The sequence below is a fragment of the Pseudophryne corroboree genome, chromosome 9 (genome assembly GCF_028390025.1).
Source record: "Pseudophryne corroboree isolate aPseCor3 chromosome 9, aPseCor3.hap2, whole genome shotgun sequence".
In the NCBI taxonomy this organism is placed as follows: Eukaryota; Metazoa; Chordata; class Amphibia; order Anura; family Myobatrachidae; genus Pseudophryne; species Pseudophryne corroboree.
The window spans coordinates 120,952,700-120,973,161 of record NC_086452.1 but is presented as its reverse complement, the minus strand read 5'-3'; the positions used below and the strand labels follow the sequence as shown (position 1 = coordinate 120,973,161).

At 46.4% G+C, this 20,462-nt stretch overlaps 1 protein-coding gene across 2 annotated transcripts in view; it reads left to right on the top strand.

Moving 5' to 3' along the window:
* TDRD5 (tudor domain containing 5) overlaps positions 1 to 20,462 on the top strand; it is a 602,913-nt gene that overhangs the window by 564,925 nt on the left and 17,526 nt on the right. Inside the window, exon 16 of one of the 2 annotated variants that reach the window (XM_063939811.1) lies at positions 11,162 to 11,244. The exons of the other annotated variant lie outside the window; for it this stretch is intronic. Within the exon in view, the coding sequence (XP_063795881.1) occupies positions 11,162 to 11,193 (32 nt within the window). The 3' untranslated portion in view covers positions 11,194 to 11,244. Of the gene's footprint in view, positions 1 to 11,161; positions 11,245 to 20,462 lie in introns of those variants that run through there. 2 annotated transcript variants of the gene reach the window in all.

Below are 20,462 nucleotides of genomic sequence, written 5' to 3'. Positions count from 1 at the left end.
TTATTCCAACCTTTTTTTTTTTTCTAGTGGATGGTTCTTTCAGACCAATTCTCAATTCATAGTTTTTAAGCACTTACCTCTCCTTCGAGAAGTTCATGATGGAGCAAGTTCGTCCTGTCATTAGCACCATGGAAGCAAGGAAGTTTCTGCTGCGGGGTACACTGGGCTCCACAAGGATTCACATCGGGGGTGTAGAGTAGGATCTTGATCCGAGGCACCAACAGGCTCATAGTAACATAGTATTTGAGGTTGAATAGAGGCAAATTGCCCATTGTGTTCGACCTGTTTTATGTTGTGATGATTCTACATACTTGCTAAATAATGTTTCATGACTAGTTAGCTACTATAGCTCATGTTACCCCCGGATTAACCACGTTGATATTTTAAGTATTATAACCTTGGATAGATTTTTCATTCAGAAATTAATCCATTCCTTTTTTAAATCCAATTACAGAGTCCGTCATTACCACCTTCCCTGGTAGGAAATTCCACATCCTGATTGCCCTAACAGTGAAGAACCCTTTCCTTCGTTGCGTTCTGAACTTTCTCTCCTCCAGCGAGTACCCACGTGTCCTAAACTGTGTTCTTTTAATAAATAATTCCTCTGATAACTCTTTGTGATGTCCCTTTACATATTTGAAGATATTAATAATATCTCCTCTTAGGCACCTCTTTTCTAGTGTATACATATTCAGCCTAGTAAGTCTTTCCTTATAGTCCAGTCCTTCTAGGCCTTTAATCAATTTAGTAGCTCGCCTTTGAACACTTTCGAGTTCACTGATGTCTTTTTTTTATACAATGGTGCCCAAAACTGAACACACTATTCCAGGTGCGGACATACCAATGCCTTATACAGCGGCATGATTACATCCGAGTCCCTTGTCTCAATTCCCGTTTTTACGCACGCTAGCACCTTACTTGCCTTCTTTACTGCATTTTGACATTGTGTACGGTTATTAAGCCTATTATCAATGAATACCCCCAAATCTTTTTCCAACTCTGTTTCCCCTAGGCGTTCCCCATTTAATATGTAGGATGCAAGTTTGTTTTTAGTTCCAAAATGCATAACCTTGCATTTGTCTGTATCGAACCTCATTTTCTATTTAGACGCCCAGAGTTCAAGTTTAGATAGATCATTCTGCAAGGACTCCACATCCAATTCTGAATTAATTACCTTACACAGTTTAGTATCATCTGCAAAGATTGACACTGTGCTTTCCAGGCCTATGTCTAGGTCATTGATAAATATGTTGAACAGTAGTGGTCCGAGTACAGACCCTTGTGGTATTCCGCTGACTACTGGGGACCAGGTTGAGGACTTCCCGTTGACCACTACTCGCTGTACCCTGCTATCCAACCAGCTGCTTATCCATGTGCAAATAGTTTTTCCTAGGCCAATCTTCTTTAATTTGATCATCAGTCTCCTGTGAGGAACTGTATCAAAGGCTTTTGCAAAATCTAGGAAGACCACATCCACTGCTTTTCCTTGATCAAGATTATTGCTCACTTCCTCGTAGAAGCTAATTAAGTTAGTCTGACATGACCTGTCCCTCACAATCCCATGCTGGTTCTTGCTAATAATCCTAGCGGACTATAGATACTCCTGTATGACGTCCCTTAGAATTCCTTCCAATATTTTCCCCACTATAGATGTTAAACTAACTGGTCTGTGGTTTCCCGGAAGATTTTTGGATCCCTTTTTAAATGGCACTACCTCAGCTATACGCCAATCCTTCGGTACCATGCCTGGTCTAATTGAACTATTGAAAATCAAGTATAGGGGTCGTGCTAGTTGTGAACTAAGCTCCATAAGAACCCTCGGGTGAAGTCCATCAGGACCAGGTGATTTATTAATCTTAATTTTGCTTAGTCTCTCCCAGACTACTTCTTCGCTTAAACAAGTATCTAACCATGAATCATTACTGTCACAATTGTTATGCTCTACTCCCACCATCAGTTCTTCACTGGTGAATACTGATGAAAAGAATTTGTTCAGTATTTCCGCTTTTATTTCGTCATCATTTATCAATTCTCCTAATTCATCTTTTAATGGACCTATATTCTCCTTTTTTAACCGTTTATGTATTTAAAAAACTTTTTAGGATTGGTTTTACTCTATAGCGATTTGCTTTTCATTTTCCATTTTAGCTGCTCTTACTGCTTTTTTGCATTTCTTATTACACTCCTTGTAATACTTGAAAGACTCCTCCTCTCCATTAGATTTAAATGCCTTGAAAGCACGTTTTTTTTTTAAATCCATTTCTGCCTTAACCTTCTTGTTAAACCACATCGGTTTGAGTTTAATACACTCCTGCGTTTACTGTCCATGGGAATAAAGTTATGAATATTGGTATCTAGCAACCCTTTTAAAACATCCCACATTTCCGAAGTGTTCTTGTTATTAAACAGAACCTCCCACTCTATGGGGTATATGCAATTGCGGTCGAATTCCCGAAATTGTCGAATTTCGGGAATTTTTCGCCAAAAAAAAAAAATTCGACAATGCAATTCAGTACTTTCCGACAAAAAAACGGACTTTCAAAATTCGACTTTTTGAAATTCGACTTTTGACAAATTCGACTTTTGACAAATTCGACTTTTTGAAATTCGACTTTTTGAAATTCGACTTTTGACAAATTCGACTTTTTTGCAATGATACTCATGCTGCAATTCGACCAAAGTCTATTCAATGGAAGTTTGGAAATTCGACAACAGTGCTTTTAGACAGTAAATTCGTCATTTTCAATCCGACACACTTTGGAGGGTGAAACTAATAAAAAAAATTTAAAACATGTTTTTTTTGTGGTTTTTTTTTCTTGGTAATATCATATCTATTTATATTAGAAGGGATTAGGTACTTGGTTTGTCTTTTTTGGAGGCACAAGTATTATTTATATATTTTTAAAAATAATATTTTTTTTTTTTTTTTTTTTGATGGAATGGTAAAATCCCTGGAAAAAAATGGCGTGGGGTCCCCCCTCCAAAGCATAACCAGCCTCGGGCTCTTCGAGCTGGTCCTGGTTCTAAAAATGCGGGGGGGAAATTGACAGGGGTTCCCCCGTATTTTTAAAACCAGCACCGGGCTCTGCGCCTGATGCTGGTGCAAAAAATACGGGGGACAAAAAGAGTAGGGGTCCCCCGTATTTTTCACACCAGCATCGGGCTCCACTAGCTGGACAGATAATGCCACAGCCGGGGGTCACTTTTATACAGTGCCCTGCGGCCGTGGCATTAAATATCCAACTAGTCACCCCTGGCCGGGGTACCCTGGGGGAGTGGGGACCCCTTCAATCAAGGGGTCCCCCCCCCCCAGCCACCCAAGGGCCAGGGGTGAAGCCCGAGGCTGTCCCCCCATCCAAGGGCTGCGGATGGGTGGCTGATAGCCTTGAGTAAAATGACAGAATATTGTTTTTTCCAGTAGTACTATGTCGTTAAGTGCACATCTAACCATACTGAAATTAGCCTTCCTAAAGTTACAAGTTTTGGTGGAACCCCTGTAGCTATGTTTCCTGAAACTGATGTCGAATGTGATCATATAGTGATCACTGTTACCCAAAGTCTCCCAAACTTTAGTGTTTGATATAATGGCTCAAAGCTTTTCACTGTTCCCAAGATGCTCAGTGCTGCCGCCTCTACAACCCCGCCTTCATGCACAGGGAGCTCAGTTTGTAAGTTGGTGTCATGCAGTATGCAGGCACTTAACAGGGGGCTGCCGTAGGCAGCCTATTCAGAGCTTAATTTTAGAAGAAACGGAACAAATGCTTGTACAGAAACTACAGGGCTGCTGCAGGCAAAGTCTCATAGACTTCCCTGCGTGCAGCTCCGTTACCCCCAGCGGCGCTGTATACTCCTGCGCCCTGGTTGGCGGGTCACTGCAGCGGATGCGCCGGCTTCTTCTAAACGTGAGTCTCACACACGCCGCCATCTCCCGGATCGCGGGGCCGCAAACAAGGGGGAGGTAAGGGGCTCCTGTGCCTGCTATTTACCGTGATCCAGCGAGGCCGTAGGAGGCGGGCCACGCACGCGCTGGCGTGGACACTGAATACTGTGCATCCGCTCCACTAGCCACCAGGATCGACTCATGGGCACAGGTCAGGGGGAAATTTTATATAAACCTCCATTTTTACACTGCTCGCAAGCACCCGGTGGGGATGCCAGCAAGGGGAGCAGGTCGGACCTGAGGCCCCTCCCCCCAGCCCCAGGGCGCCATTTAAGCAATGTTCCCGCCCTGGAGCTGCTTCTCTCTCCCTCACTCCCGGTCAGCAGCCATTACAGACAGAGCCTTGCTGTTCCTGGGACTGCTAGGGCAAATCCTCCTCTGTGGAACCGCCTGATTGCCAGTGCTGTGCTTCCTACAGGACACTTAAGTATTCTACCTGTCACTGGGACAGTGTTAGTTAAGAAAGAGTGCATACATTCAGGGTTGTGTGGTACAAACGCCCTGTGATATACATCCAGTGATTACTGTGCGTTGTTTTATCTATTGTTATCACATATAGCCATACCGAGTATTACTTTGTATTGCTAATCCAGTGCAGTTTATGGTACATAATTTCTGCATGGTACGCTTGTGACTATATACGTGTGCGTGCATGTAGCTGCTGCGTGGTTGCCTTATTGCAGGGTATTTCACTCAATGGGCTATTCCTATATTGCTATACCTGGGGGGGCCAAGTGTTTCAGGTTTTTCTTTGTTTAATATAGGATTGTATCACAAGATATACTGTACTGACAGTGTGTTTTTACTTGTGATTTATAGTCACCATATAATCTATATCTTTTGAACTCCTGGTCTGTGCTATCATAGGCACGCTTTACTGAGAGTTCTTTCTAGGTATAGTGCTGCTACACTTTGTACCAGGTTGCCCTAAATTGTGCACATAGTTGTGTCTGCTACACGTGGCAACGATGCTGGGACTTCTCCCACACTGCGTGGTAGTGAGGCCGCGGACGTAACGGAGGATAATATGGCAGCTGAGAGTTCAGGTTCAGGGGGTTCCTTACCCCACAGTGGGTCAGGAGCACCTGGGGCTTCACAAGACCCACTTAGGGCTACATTTTCCACATTGTTTAACACGCTTGTGACTAAATTGACGCCCCCTGTGGGACCACCTGTGCCACTGCAGCAGTTTATGGTCCCTGCTGTAAAGCCGTCAGGGGCGGATCAGCTTTCCACTCAGTTACAGCATTTGAACTGATCTATGACTAGATCTAAGTGTCACTCTCGCCCGCCTAAGACTAAGTCATCTTCTAAACGGGCCATTACCTCCTCCCAATCCACTGCTATTCCAGACACGTCCTCTGACGAGGATGGTGCATATACTGAGCCCACAGACACTGACACATGTTTCTGATGGGGAAAGGAGGTCACTGGTGGATGTCCCGGATTTGACTGAGGCAGTCAGACTCATTCTTCAGGTGGCTGATGAGCCTGAGACTGTCTCCAAGAAACTGGATAGGTTTAAACATAAGAGGGTGGTTAAACAAGTTTTACCCCATTCTGAACACCTGGTTGATATACGTCAGGAATCCTGGGAAAATCCGGGGACAAAATTTACACCGAATAAGAGACTGTTGGCTCGCTATCCTCTCTCTGCGGAGGTATGTAAATATTGGGAAACCCCTCCGCCTGTAGATTCTCATGTGGCACGTATGGTTGTTCGGAAGCGGTCGTTCAAACTATGTTGAAGGCCGTAAGCCGGCTTCTGCTCGGATCTACCATAGGGTCTGGAATGCTTACTTTACTTGGTGTGCGTCTCACAATCATGACGTTTTCAAGTTTAGTACGGCCAAATTATTGGCCTTTCTGCAACAGGGCCTGGACTTAGGCTTGCGTCTGGCCTCACTCAAGGTTCACATCTGTGCCTTTTCGGTTTGGTTTCAGAGAAAGATTGCCACCCTACCTAATGTCCATACATTCACTCAGGGTGTGTTGAGGATTCAGCCTCCTTATGTGCCACCTGTGGCCCCTTGGGACTTGTCGGTGGTTTTGGAGGCCTTGCAAGTGTCTCCATTTGAGCCTCTTGCCTCTGCTGACCTTAAGTCGCTTTCCCTTAAGGTCATATTCTTGCTGGCGATTGCTTCAGCTAGAAGGGTCTCGGACTTGGGTGCTTTATCCTGTCAGTCTCCTTATTTGATTTTTCACGTGACCGGGCGGTTCTTAGAACTCGGCCAGGTTATTTACCTAAGGTGGTGTCTTCTTTCCACCTTAACCAGGAGATTGTGGTTCCGGCCTTTAATTCTCCTGAGTTGTTTCCCAAAGAACGGTCTTTGGATGCGGTACGGGCTCTCCGTATCTATGTGAAGAGAACTTCCTCCATTAGGAAATCTGATTCTCTTTTTGTGGTGTTTGGTTTTCACAAACGTGGCTGGCCTGCTTCCAAGCAGACTTTGGCCAGATGGATTAGAATGGTGATTGCACATGCTTATGTACAGGCTGGTCGTCCAGCTCCTGTTACCATTAAGGACCATTCTACTCGGTCGGTTGGACCTTCTTGGGCGGCCCACCGTGGTGCGACCCTTGCACAGTTGTGCAAGACGGCCACGTGATCCTCCGGGACCACGTTTATAAGGTTCTGTGCCTTTGATACCACCGCTTCCCAGGATGCTTCCTTTGGATGCCAGGTTCTTGTGCCCGCTACAGAGCGTCCCCTCCCGTAAGGAACTGCTTTGGGACATCCTCGATGTGAATCCTTGTGGAGCCCAGTGTACCCCGCAGCAGAAAACAAGATTTATGGTAAGAACTTACCATTGTTAAATCTCATCCTGCGAGGTACACTGGGCTCCACAAGGCGCCCACCCTGACACACTTAGCTTCTTTGGGTTGGTATTGGCATAGCCACTGACACCCTCTCCTGTGGTGAGTGTGAGGTGCACTTGGCTACGAGCGGTTGTCGTCTCTGGTACCTGCTACTGCATTGGGCTGGTTAACGAAACTGAGCTCCCTGTGCATGGAGGCGGGGTTGTAGAGGAGGCGGCGCTGAGCATCTTGGGAACAGTCAAAAGCTTTGAGCCTGTTTGTGCCTCGGCTCAAGATCCTACTCTACACCCCCGATGTGAATCCTTGTGGAGCCCAGTGTACCTCGCAGAAAGAGATTTAACAACGGTAAATTCTTACCATAAATCTTGTTTTTGCCTTCAGTAGACATACTTGATACTTATCTCTATGTCCTTATATGAAAGGATCATCGACCTTCTAGGATTTGCAGTAGTAAACTGGTATGTTCCCAGCCTTGCCTTTTGGTCTCTCCACGGCTCCTAGGATGTTCAAAGGTCACGTCCCATATGGTATTTTTGCTGAGAGATATGGGGGTCACTATTGTTCCATATGTGGGTGTCACATTACTTCAGAGTCCCTTCTGTGGCTCTGATATTGGAAACAGATGGATCGTATACTTTCCCAAGTCCAACCTCCTCAATCACAAAGTATGGGTCTCCTCTTTGACTCATCGGATCCTTCTTCCCTCAAAGATGGGTACACATCTGGACAGACAGATACCCCGGCTTTCTCTTCAAACTAGTCAGCCCCTACTGTGGTGGCTACACAGACTGAAATGTGACCAAGGGATCCCCATTTCAGTGTGGAATTGGGTGCTTGTTACCATGGATGCCAGCCTGACAGGTTGGGGCGCAGTCATTCAGGACAGGCATTTTCAATGTACCTGGTCCACCACGGAAGTTGCTCTCATCCTGGAGTTGAGGGCGATCCGGAATGCCGTTGGTCCATGCGTAGCGGTTTCTACAAGGCCATCCTGTTTTCAGCCAGTCGGACAATGCCACAGCTGTGGCCTGCATCCTCAAACAGGGCAGCGCTCAGAGTGGGCGAGCCATGAGGGAGGTGTCTCACATCATCCATTAGGCAGAACTTTGGATTCCCGCCATACTGCCCATTTGCATTCCATGAGTGGACAACTGGAGGCGGAATTCCTCAGCCGCCACACAGTTCATCTGTGTAAGGAAGGCTTGACCTAGATCCCCTGGCATCCCGCTTGTACGGTGCTCAATCAAGGGCATTTAGGCAGCCTTTCTGCACTAAAATGATATGCAGCATGCCTATATTCTGTGTGTAATTGCAGCTCTGTCTGCATCCAAAATGCCACGTTAGTGTTTTCCATGAAAACACTGTAGCATAGCATTTTATAGCAAATACAGTTGAACTCACGCACAGAATATAGGCGCGCTGCATATCATTTCGTCAGCTAAGACGCATATTTTCTGAAAAAATGCAAAAAAAGATGCTCAACGCTACCGAGTCACACAGCGCTCACCCGCTACGCGACTTGTAGCGAATGAAGAAAATATTTACTGTAAGAGGACACATCTATACTGCTTTTTAACTTTAGTTTCTAGTCTCCCTCCTAATACTTTAACTAGACTGCGGTTGTAGTTTTTTTGAGAAACAAATTTAAGTTATGTCTAATTTGGGGATGGGAAGAGAAAGAGCCACAATTATATTTACTTGCTCTGATGTGGGGTTCCTTAATCCTTTTGCTGCTGAGGGGCTTCTCGCCCCCGTGCTGAAGCCATTTTTTGACATTGGGCAAAAGTTTATTTTTTTTTATTCAATATTCAATAAAGTAAGCCAAAAGCAAACATGATTTTTTTATTATTATTATTATTATTATTATTATTTATTTATTTTTAAATACCAAAAAGTAATACTTTCTAGAACTTGTTTGGTCCTTGATCCACCTTTACAAAATAACAAAAAAGCAGGCATAATGGTTTTTTTTTTTTTTGTTTTTTTTTTGGAGCACTTTGAAGATTATTTATTTATTTTTTTATAAACTTTTTATTAAAGAGATCACAGTGCAATACAAAGGATTATACATAACAGCGAAATATATTCACTTAGTTAAAAGAGTATGCAACAAAGCTAAGTCATAACAATCTACTGAGTGATCCATTTTGTTTACGGAGAGAGGAGAGTGTTCTCACAAAGGACGGTGATCAAACCCTTAGAAGACAAGGTATGAGAAATAGATAAAGAGAAGAAAAATAAGAAGAGTAGAGTGATACCATTGCGGGGGGACCCCGAGAGGACGGTCACAACCAAATGGGGAAAATTATATATATATTAAAATAAATAAATATATAATGTCTATCTTGTGTGGGATATTAGCCGAAAAATGGGGAGGGGGCATGTTGAGATGTCAACCAAGGGCTCCAAACCTTATCAAAGGATTTGGCAGAGTGTTTAATTATGCTCGTCATATATTCCATTTTATAGTTAAACCAAATACGAGAGATAATAGAGTTTAAAGAGGGAGGAGAGGGCTTCTTCCAATCAGTTGCTATTTGACATGTCGTAGCATTTATAATATGTCGCGCCAGTGTGTTTTGATGTCTAGTTAAATCAGTAAACCCCAGTGGGTCATAGGGGACGGGAACCTCAAGAACACTGGAAATTAGGAATATAATCTCTTTCCAGAGTTTAGTGATTTTAGGGCATTGCCACCAAATATGCATAAAGGTACCCTCTTCAGAACATCGCCTCCAGCATCTGTCGGAGGTATCAGGAAACATAGCTCGCAGCCTGGAGGGTACATAATACCACCTATAGATCAATTTGTATACGTTTTCCTTAATTTTGACACATCTTGAGCTAGAGGCAGCATTGTCCCAAATCTCCGACCAATCTTCAGGGGTCAGGTCAGAACCTAAGTCCCTCCCCCTCGCAATCTCGTGAGAGTCTACTGTGGCAGAAGCCTCCCCGCCCAATAGTGCGGAAAGATTGGATATTAAGCCTTTAGTTGAGGAGCGTTTCCAACAGAGTGTCTCAAAGCTCGTGAGTGGCCTTTGAATAAGGAGATTTCCCATTTTAGAGTGGAAATTTCTGATCTGTAGGTATTGATAAAAGTTTGCAGGGAGGAACTCAGTCCGTTCCCGAATCTGGGAAAATTGGGGGAAGCTAACATCTGTAGTAATGTCATTAAGATATAGAATATTACCCCTCTTCCACAGAGAAAAAGCCGATCTAATCAAAACCGGAGGGAAATCAGGATTATGGAATAGAGGGATTAAAGGGGACGGGCTGGAAGCTAATTTGTATTTCCTATTGACATAGTCCCAAATGGATAAGGTGCGCAAAACTATCGGGTGAGAAAGCACCGATCTGGGGCGACGTGTTTTAGGGAGCTATAGTAGGGAAGAGAGCGAGGAAAGGCCCAAGTCATCCGCCTCAATATCAACCCACAGCTTTCTCACCTCAGGATTGCACACAGTGAGTAAGTTGAGCTGCCAAGTAATGTTTTTTGAAGTCTGTGATACCTAAATCTCCACTGCGGGAAGGATGTTGCAATACACTCAGTTTTACCTTAGGACGTTTACCGGCCCAAACAAAGTGAGACGTATGAGATTGCAAAAATTTAAACACATAAGGAGGAATATATATAGGAAGGGTTTGAAAAAGGTATAGGAGCCAAGGGAATACGTTCATTTTCACAGAGTTCACGCGGCCAATCCATGAGATAAATTGGTTGGACCATGAGTGAAGATCAAACTTGATTTGGTCCAATAAACAAGGAAAATTAGCTTGGAAAAGCTGGTGGTGGTTGCGAGTCAGGAAGACTCCCAAATACTTAATTTTTTGTTTATGCCATGCGAACGGAAATGAGACTTCTAAAGTATGCTTAATAGTAGCAGGAACATAAAAATCAAGTACTTCCGTTTTACTGTTATTAATTTTATAACCGGAGTACGTAGAGTAGGTGTTAATTTCGGAGAAAAGTGGTGCCATAGAATGGGCAGGGTCAGAAAGGGAGATTAGGACATCGTCCGGATATAATGCTATTTTATGTTCTTTGAGACCCGCTGTAACCCCTGTGATCGCCGCATTACAACGGATCCTCGCAGGTAGAGGTTCCATCGTTAAAGCAAAGATCAGGGGCGAGAGCCGGCAACCCTGTCTAATACCGTTAGCGATCCTGAAGGTAGAGGAGGAGGATTGGTTGACAGAGACCCTTGCTGAAGGGGAACGGTACAATGCTGAAATCCCCTCATAAATTCTTCCAGAAAAAACAAATTTTTGTAAAACTTCAAAGGCAAAAGACCACGAAATTCGGTCAAACGCCTTTTCGGCGTCCAATGCCAGTATAACTGCAGGCAGTTTCTGTTTTATTGATAGAGTGAATTAAATCAATGGTTCTTTTTGTATTGTCAGGCGCTTGGCGCCCTGGTATGAAACTCACCTGATCTGGGTGAATCAGGAGTGGAAGAAGAGGAGCCAATCGAGAAGCCAGAACCTTGGCGTATATCTTCAGGTCAACATTTAGTAAGGAAATAGGCCTGTAATTTTGACATAATGTAGGGTCTCTGTCCGGTTTCGGGATAACCACGATATCAGCCTGGGTTGTAGCCAGGGCAAATGATGCCCCTTCTATAACATTATTAAAGAGGGAAGTAAGGTGTGGGGCAAGGTCTGCGGCAAATAGTTTGTAATATTGGGCTGTGAACCCATCAGGGCCCGGGGCTGCTGAGGACCTCATGGACTTAATAGCTGCAATAGTTTCATCCACCGAGATAGCTTTGTTCAAATCTAAGAGATGGTCGTCCGTAATACAGGGTAGAGGAACCGTCGAAAGGTATGAACGCACTCCCTCAGACCCAATGCGGTGGGAAGAGGTGGACTCTGAAAGGTTGTAGAGTGATTCATAACAGTCTTTAAATTTGTCCACCATTACCGTAGGATCATAAGTAAGGGACCCCAATTTGTTAGAGTATATTTTATGAGTTGAACCTAATGCTTGTTTACGTCTCAGTTTATTCGCCAGAACAGCATCAATCTTGTCAGCTTTGTCATAAAAACGCTGGTGTAATTTTTGTAAAATAATTGCTGCGCGGTGGGAAAGGAGAGCATTTAATTGACCCTTAAGATTTTGTATGCGTTGGAGCATAGCGGTACATGGAGATTGTTTATACTGGGAGGTCAAAGTGGCAATTTGAGATTCAAGCAACGCTATTTCCTGCGCAGTTTTTCTTCGAACAGCAGAGGACTTGCCCATCAATTGGCCTCTAAGGGCTATAACACACACTCCGGTTTCTCTGACGTCCTAGTGGATGCTGGGTACTCCGTAAGGACCATGGGGAATAGACGGGCTCCGCAGGAGACTGGGCACTCTTTAAAGAAAGATTAGGTACTACATCTGGTGTGCACTGGCTCCTTCCTCTATGCCCCTCCTCCAGACCCCAGTTAGAATCTGTGCCCGGCCAGAGCTGGATGCACTTAGTGGGCTCTCCTGAGTTCACTAAAAAGAAAGTATTTGTTAGGTTTTTTATTTTCAGTGAGATCTGCTGGCAACAGACTCATTGCTACGTGGGACTTAGGGGAGAGAAGCAAACCTACCTGCTTGCAGCTAGCTTGTGCTTCTAAGGCTACTGGACACCATTAGCTCCAGAGGGATCGAACACAGGGCCCGACCTCGATCGTCCGTTCCCGGAGCCGCGCGGCTGAAGACTCCGGTCTTCAATAAGGTAGCGCACAGCACTGCAGCTGTGCGCCATTGCTCCCACAGCACACCACACGCTCCGGTCACTGGTGGGTGCAGGGCGCTGGGGGGGGCGCCCTGTGCTGCAATTAGTATACCTTAAGTGGCAAAATGCACATAATACAGTTCTAAACTGTATATGTGCCTAATCCCCCGCCATAATTATTATTAAAAAAGCGGAAGAAGCCCGACGCTGAAGGGGCGGGGCTATCTTCCTCAGCACAGCCAGCGCCATTTTCTCTTCACAGCTCCGCTGGAAGGACGATCCCCAGGCTCTCCTCTGCAGTATTCACTACGGAAAGGGTAAAAAAGAGGGGGGGCACATAAATTTAGGCGCAAATTGTGATATAAGCAGCTATTGGGGGAAAATTCACTTTGTGTATAGTGTAAATCCCTCTGTTATATAGCGCTCTGGTGTGTGCTGGCATACTCTCTCTCTGTCTCCCCAAAGGACTTTGTGCGGTCCTGTCCTCAGTCAGAGCATTCCCTGTGTGTGTGTGTGCGGTGTGTCGGTACGGCTGTGTCGACATGTTTGATGAGGACGCTTACGTGGAGGTGGAGCAGGTGCCGATAAGTGTGATGTCGCCCCCTGCGGGGCCGACACCAGAGTGTATGGATATGTGGAAGGTATTAACCGACAGTGTCAACTCCTTGCATAAAAGGTTCGATGACGCAGCTTTGGGACAGCCGGCATCTCAGCCCGCGCCTGCCCAGGCATCTCAGAGGCCATCAGGGGCTCAAAAACGCCCGCTACCTCAGATGGCAGGCACAGATGTCGACACGGAGTCTGACTGACTCCAGTGTCGACGAGGATGAGACAAATGTACAATCCACAAGGGCCATCCGATGCATGATTACGGCAATGAAAAATGTGTTGCACATTTCTGACATTAACCCGGTTACCACAAAAAAGGGTATTATGTTTGGGGAGACAAAGCAGCCAGTGACTTTTCCCCCATCTGATAAGTTAAATGAATTGTGTGAAGAAGCGTGGGGTTCCCCAGATAAGAAACTAGTGATTTCTAAGCGGTTACTAATGGCGTACCCTTTTCCGCCAACGGATAGGTTACGCTGGGAGACATCCCCTAGGGTGGACAAGGCGCTCACACGCTTATCAAAGAAGGTGGCACTGCCGTCTCAGGATACGGCCGCCTTAAAGGAGCCTGCAGATAGAAAGCAGGAGGCTATCCTGAAGTCTGTGTATACACACTCAGGTACTATACTGAGACCTGCTATTGCTTCAGCATGGATGTGTAGTGCTGCAGCAGCATGGTCTGATTCCCTGTCTGATAACATTGATTCCCTTGACAGGGACACTATTTTGCTAACCATAGAGCATATTAAAGACGTAGTCTTATATATGAGGGATGCACAGAGGGACATTTGCCGGCTGACATCTAGAATTAATGCAATGTCCATTTCTGCCAGGAGAGTATTATGGACTCGGCAGTGGACAGGTGATGCTGATTCTAAAAGGCACATGGAGGTTTTGCCTTATAAGGGTGAGGAATTGTTTGGGGACGGTCTCTCGGACCTCGTATCCACAGCAACAGCTGGGAAGTCGACTTTTTTACCTCAGGTTCCCTCACAGCCTAAGAAAGCACCGTGTTATCAAGTACAGTCCTTTCGGCCTCAGAAAGGCAAGCGGGTCAGAGGCGCGTCCTTTCTGCCCAGAGGCAGGGGTAGAGGGAAAAAGCTGCACCAGACAGCCAGTTCCCAGGAACAAAAATCCTCCCCTGCTTCCACTAAGTCCACCGCATGACGCTGGGGCTCCACAGGTGGAGCCAGGTGCGGTGGGGGCCCGTCTCCGGAACTTCAGCGACCAGTGGGTTCGCTCACAGGTGGATCTCTGGGTTCTACAAGTGGTATCTCAGGGATACAAGCTGGAGTTCGAGGCGTCTCCCCCTCGCCATTACCTCAAATCAGCCTTGCCAGCTACTCCCAAGGAAAGGGAGGTAGTACTGGCGGCAGTTCACAAGCTGTACCTCCAGCAGGTGATAATCAAAGTTCCCCTCCTTCAACAGGGACGGGGTTACTATTCCACAATGTTTGTGGTACCGAAACCAGACGGTTCGGTGAGACCCATTCTAAATTTGAAATCCTTGAACACTTATATAAGGAAGTTCAAGTTCAAAATGGAATCGCTCAGGGCGGTTATTGCAAGCCTGGAAGAGGGGGATTATATGGTATCACTGGACATCAAGGATGCTTACCTACATGTCCCCATTTACCCACCTCACCAGGAGTACCTCCGATTTGTGGTACAGGACTGCCATTACAAATTCCAGACGTTGCCGTTTGGTCTGTCCACGGCACCGAGGGTATTTACCAAGGTAATGGCCGAAATGATGATACTCCTTCGAAAGAAGGGAGTTATAATTATCCCGTACTTGGACGATCTCCTTATAAAGGCGAGGTCCAAGGAGCAGTTGTTGGTCGGAGTAGCACTATCTCAGGAAGTGCTACAACAGCACGGCTGGATTCTGAATATCCCAAAGTCGCAGCTGGTTCCTACGACGCGTCTGCTGTTCTTGGGTATGATTCTGGACACAGAACAGAAGAAGGTGTTTCTCCCGGAGGAGAAGGCCAAGGAGTTGTCATCTCTGGTCAGAGACCTCCTGAAACCAAACCAGGTGTCGGTGCATCACTGCACGCGAGTCCTGGGAAAGATGGTAGCTTCTTACGAAGCAATTCCCTTCGGCAGGTTCCATGCAAGGATCTTTCAGTGGGATCTGTTAGACAAGTGGTCCGGATCGCATCTTCAGATGCATCGGTTGATCACCCTGTCCCCGAGGGCCAGGGTGTCTCTGCTGTGGTGGCTGCAGAGTGTTCATCTTCTCGAGGGCCGCAGATTCGGCATTCAGGACTGGGTCCTGGTGACCACGGATGCAAGCCTCCGAGGTTGGGGGGCAGTCACTCAGGGAAGAAACTTCCAAGGACAATGGTCGAGTCAGGAGACTTCCCTACACATAAATATTCTGGAACTAAGGGCCATTTACAATGCCCTAAGTCAAGCAAAACCCCTGCTTCAAAACCAGCCGGTGCTGATTCAGTCAGACAACATCACGGCGGTCGCCCATGTAAACCGACAGGGCGGCACAAGAAGCAGGATGGCAATGGCAGAAGCCACAAGGATTCTCCGATGGGCGGAGAATCACGTGATAGCACTGTCAGCAGTGTTCATTCCGGGAGTGGACAACTGGGAAGCAGACTTCCTCAGCAGGCACGACCTCCACCCGGGAGAGTGGGGACTTCATCCAGAAGTCTTCCAGCTGATTGTAAATCGTTGGGAAAGGCCACAGGTGGACATGATGGCGTCCCGCCTCAACAAAAAGCTAAAAAGATATTGTGCCAGGTCAAGGGACCCTCAGGTGATAGCTGTGGACGCTCTAGTGACACCGTGGGTGTACCAGTCGGTTTATGTGTTCCCTCCTCTTCCTCTCATACCAAAGGTACTGAGGATAATAAGAAAGAGAGGAGTAAGAACTATACTCATCGTTCCGGATTGGCCAAGAAGAACTTGGTACCCGGAACTACAAGAAATGATCTCAGAGGACCCTTGGCCTCTGCCGCTCCGACAGGACCTGCTACAGCAGGGGCCCTGTCTGTTCCAAGACTTACCGCGGCTGCGTTTGACGGCATGGCGGTTGAACGCCGGATCATGATGGAAAAGGGCATTCCGGTTGAAGTCATTCCTACGCTGATAAAAGCTAGGAAGGATGTGACAGCAAAACATTATCACCGCATATGGCGAAAATATGTTGCTTGGTGTGAGGCTATGAAGGCCCCAACAGAGGAATTTCAGCTGGGTCGATTTCTGCACTTCCTACAGTCAGGAGTGACTATGGGCCTAAAATTGGGATCCATAAAAGTCCAGATTTCGGCCCTGTCTATTTTCTTTCAAAAAGAACTGGCTTCACTGCCTGAAGTTCAGACGTTTGTTAAGGGAGTGCTGCATATTCAGCCCCCTTTTGTGCCTTCAGTGGCACCTTGGGATCTCAACGTAGTGTTGGATTTCCTAAAATCACATTGGTTTGAGCCACTTCAGACCGTGGAGTTGAAATATCTCACGTGGAAAGTGGTCATGCTTTTGGCCTTGGCTTCGGCTAGGCGGGTGTCAGAATTGGCGGCTTTGTCATGTAAAAGCCCTTATCTGATCTTCCATATGGACAGGGCAGAATTGAGGACTCGTCCCCAATTTCTCCCTAAGGTGGTATCAGCGTTTCATTTGAACCAACCTATTGTGGTGCCTGCGGCTACTCGGGACTTGGAGGCTTCCAAGTTGCTGGACGTAGTCCGGGCCCTAAAAATCTATGTTTCCAGGACGGCTAGAGTCAGAAAAACTGACTCGCTGTTTATCCTGCATGCACCCAACAAGCTGGGTGCTCCTGCTTCTAAGCAGACTATTGCTCGCTGGATCTGTAGCACGATTCAACTTGCACATTCTGCGGCTGGACTGCCGCATCCTAAATCAGTAAAAGCCCATTCCACGAGGAAGGTGGGCTCTTCTTGGGCGGCTGCCCGAGGGGTCTCGGCTTTACAACTTTGCCGAGCTGCTACCTGGTCGGGATCAAACACGTTTGCAAAATTCTACAAGTTTGATACCCTGGCTGAGGAGGACCTTGAGTTTGCTCATTCGGTGCTGCAGAGTCATCCGCACTCTCCCGCCCGTTTGGGAGCTTTGGTATAATCCCCATGGTCCTTACGGAGTACCCAGCATCCACTAGGACGTCAGAGAAAATAAGAATTTACTCACCGGTAATTCTATTTCTCGTAGTCCGTAGTGGATGCTGGGAGCCCGTTCCAAGTGAGGACTTCTGCAATACTTGAATATAGTTATTGCTTAACTATAGGGTTATTGTTCTGAGCCATCTGTTGAATGAGGCTCAGCTGTTGTTCATACTGTTAACTGGGTATAGTTATCACAAGTTGTACGGTGTGATTGGTGTGGCTGGTATGAGTCTTACCCTGGATTCCAAATCCTTTCCTAGTAATGTCAGCTCTTGCGGGCACAGTTTCCCTAACTGGGGTCTGGAGGAGGGGCATAGAGGGAGGAGCCAGTGCACACCAGATGTAGTACCTAATCTTTCTTTAAAGAGTGCCCAGTCTCCTGCGGAGCCCGTCTATTCCCCATGGTCCTTACGGAGTACCCAGCATCCACTACGGACTACGAGAAATAGAATTACCGGTGAGTAAATTCTTATTTTTTCCCGGATGGCAAAAAGCCGGACAAACTTTGTCCGGCTTTTTGCCATCCGGGAGAAACCGGCAGAGTCTGTCACACAGGACGGCTTTGAGCCGTGTGTGATGCTGTGCGCATGCACAGCATTAGAAACGGCTTGGGGGAAAAACCGTTGTGTGTGTGAAAGCTCCCCTTCACACACACGGTTTACTGGCTGCAAAGACGGCCAGGCGCTCGCCCGGCAGCCGGACCTTCCAGTGGTGAGACCCGGCTGCAACCCGGCAGCCGGGCCGGGACCGTGCCGTGTGTTAGGACACATTGCGCTACATGTGTCTTTACATCACGGCAGCGGTTTAAAGCCGGCCGGGTGTTTGCCGGGCTGCACCAGCCGCCTCGTGTGTTTCGACCCTAAGACTGGCCTTATACGCCTCCCAGATAATTCCAGGAGAGATATCGTGAGACGTTTTCTACAAAGTAGTACTGAATTGCAACCCTTATTTCAGCTTGGGAGGATGGGTGTTGTAGAAGGGAATCATTCAGGCACCATTTCCGATCTCCCCTGGGGGCATCATAGATATCTAGTAAAATATATGTTCCTGAGTGATCGGTCCACGTGATCATAGATATCTAGTAAAATATATGTCCCTGAGTGATCGGTCCACGTGAATGGGACAATCCCGGCATCTGCGATCAGGGACGTTAAAGATTGGGATATGTGTATCATGTCGATACGGGAGTAACGTTGGTGTGGAGCGGAGAAATTAGTGTAGTCTTTGGCTAGAACATGTTTCAGGCGCCAGGAGTCACGGAAATTATACTGTTGGAGGGAGGAGAGAAGGGTATGAGAGGCCTTAATTAAGGGAGCAGCTGTCTTACGAGGAGCGGGGGTAGATCTATCAATAAGAGGGTCAAGTACAGCATTAAAGTTTCCCCCTAAAATTATATGTCCTCGAGTGATCCTACCAACATGTCGAAACAATGATTGAAAGAACTGGGATTGTTCTTGATTAGGGGCATAAACTGAAATTAAGGTCAGTGTTTCAGAGCGCAAAGTGCCAACAACCATTATGTAGCGCCCTTCTGGGTCAGTCACTATTTTAATGTGCACAAAAGGAATTTTACGATTTATTAGAACAGCGACACCCCTTTTTTTAACAGTTAGCGGATGCAAAAAAGGATTGAGTGAATTGTTTACCCTGAAGCTTCAAGTGAAGGCCCGTAAAGTGAGTCTCTTGAAGAAACACAATATTGGCCCTCTCCCTTCTGCAAGCGCTCAACAATATGGTGCGCTTTTTGGGTGAGTTGAGTCCGTTTACATTGACAGATAACAACTTAAGGGCCATGGGATAAGATTAATCGGGGCGCTATGCAGGAATCACAATTTTAAAAAAAACCCTGAATGAAAACCAGACCTCTTGGGGACCACCCCGCCGGAGCAGGTGGAGAGAAGAGAAAGGAAGACGAGAATAACAAAGATAAGAAATTTGAGAAAGACTAAAGAAGCAAAGGCGCCAATAAAGGCAAAAACCCTGTAAAGAAAGGTCCTTATGTAGGACAGTTACAAAAACTTGTAGATTGATAACAAGAAACATGGCATTGTAAACCTAATCCTTAACAATCTGTATGTTGGAACATCAAAACTAAGCCCTACAGTGGGCCTTTCACCTGCATCAATCCAGAGACTGGGGGGAGGGGGAGGGAAGGGAGAAGGAATGAGGGAAGGGAGAGGGAGTAAGGGAGGTGAGGGAAGACAAACGTAACAGTAGCAATGTGTCCCGGCCGGGACACTTCCGGGGAACACAAATTATAAAGTTAAGAACATATTGTAATATAAAACTGAATGCCCAACATTAATACTGAAAAAAGGATATCACGAGTTCGCTCCGAGTGAGGCTGAGGACAAGCCTGCCCACTGTATAAAGTAATCACCGGGAGTATCAAGCAACCATATATCAAGAGGGGCACTGGTCAGTAACCCCAGGGTTCAAGTAGGAGCACCATCTGAGTTCTGGGTGCGATTCACTCTTGACCATTCTGGGAGTGGTGGTCTGGATCGCTGAGGTTTCGGAGAAACCGGAAGAGGAGGGAACAGTGGTCGCTTCGGGGAGGATATCAAGTTTAGATGTTAGTTCCTGTCCTTGCGATAAAGTTTTTACAGCTTGTACAGAATTCTTGGCAAAGACTTGCAGCATAGAAGGGAATCCCCAACGATATCTAATTTGGTGGTGACGAAGGAGTTTTGTGACCGGTTGAAGATCCCGGCGTTTCTGGATTGTCAACGGGGCTAGATCTTGAAAGATTTGTAATTGCATCTCCTGAAAAGATATGTCCTGGACGTCCCGAGTCGCAGCCAGGACTCTTTCTTTCGATCTATAGTAATGAAGGCGGACTATTATGTCTCTAGGTGGTTGAGAAGCAGAAGGCTTGGAGCGCAGGGCTCTGTGTGCCCTATCGCAGAGACATTCCTCATCTGTAAGGTCAGGCACTAAAAATTGAAAAAGGTCTTGTAAAAAGGCCGGCAAAGTGGAACTCTGAACCGTCTCCATCACGTTGCGTATTCTGAGATTATTACGGTGAGAGCGATTCTCTTGGTCCTCTTGCCGTTCCTTCAGCAGTTCAACTTCCTCATGGAGCCTCGTGACTTCCGTATCAAAACGCTGTTGCTGCCGACATAGATCATCAGTCTTCGTTTCCAAAGAGTCCGTTCTGTCGCCAAGAGACGTAATCTCCGATCTGAATTCAGAGATTACCTTAGATAGTTCTTGTTTAAAGGCTGTTTGTACACCTTCAAGGAG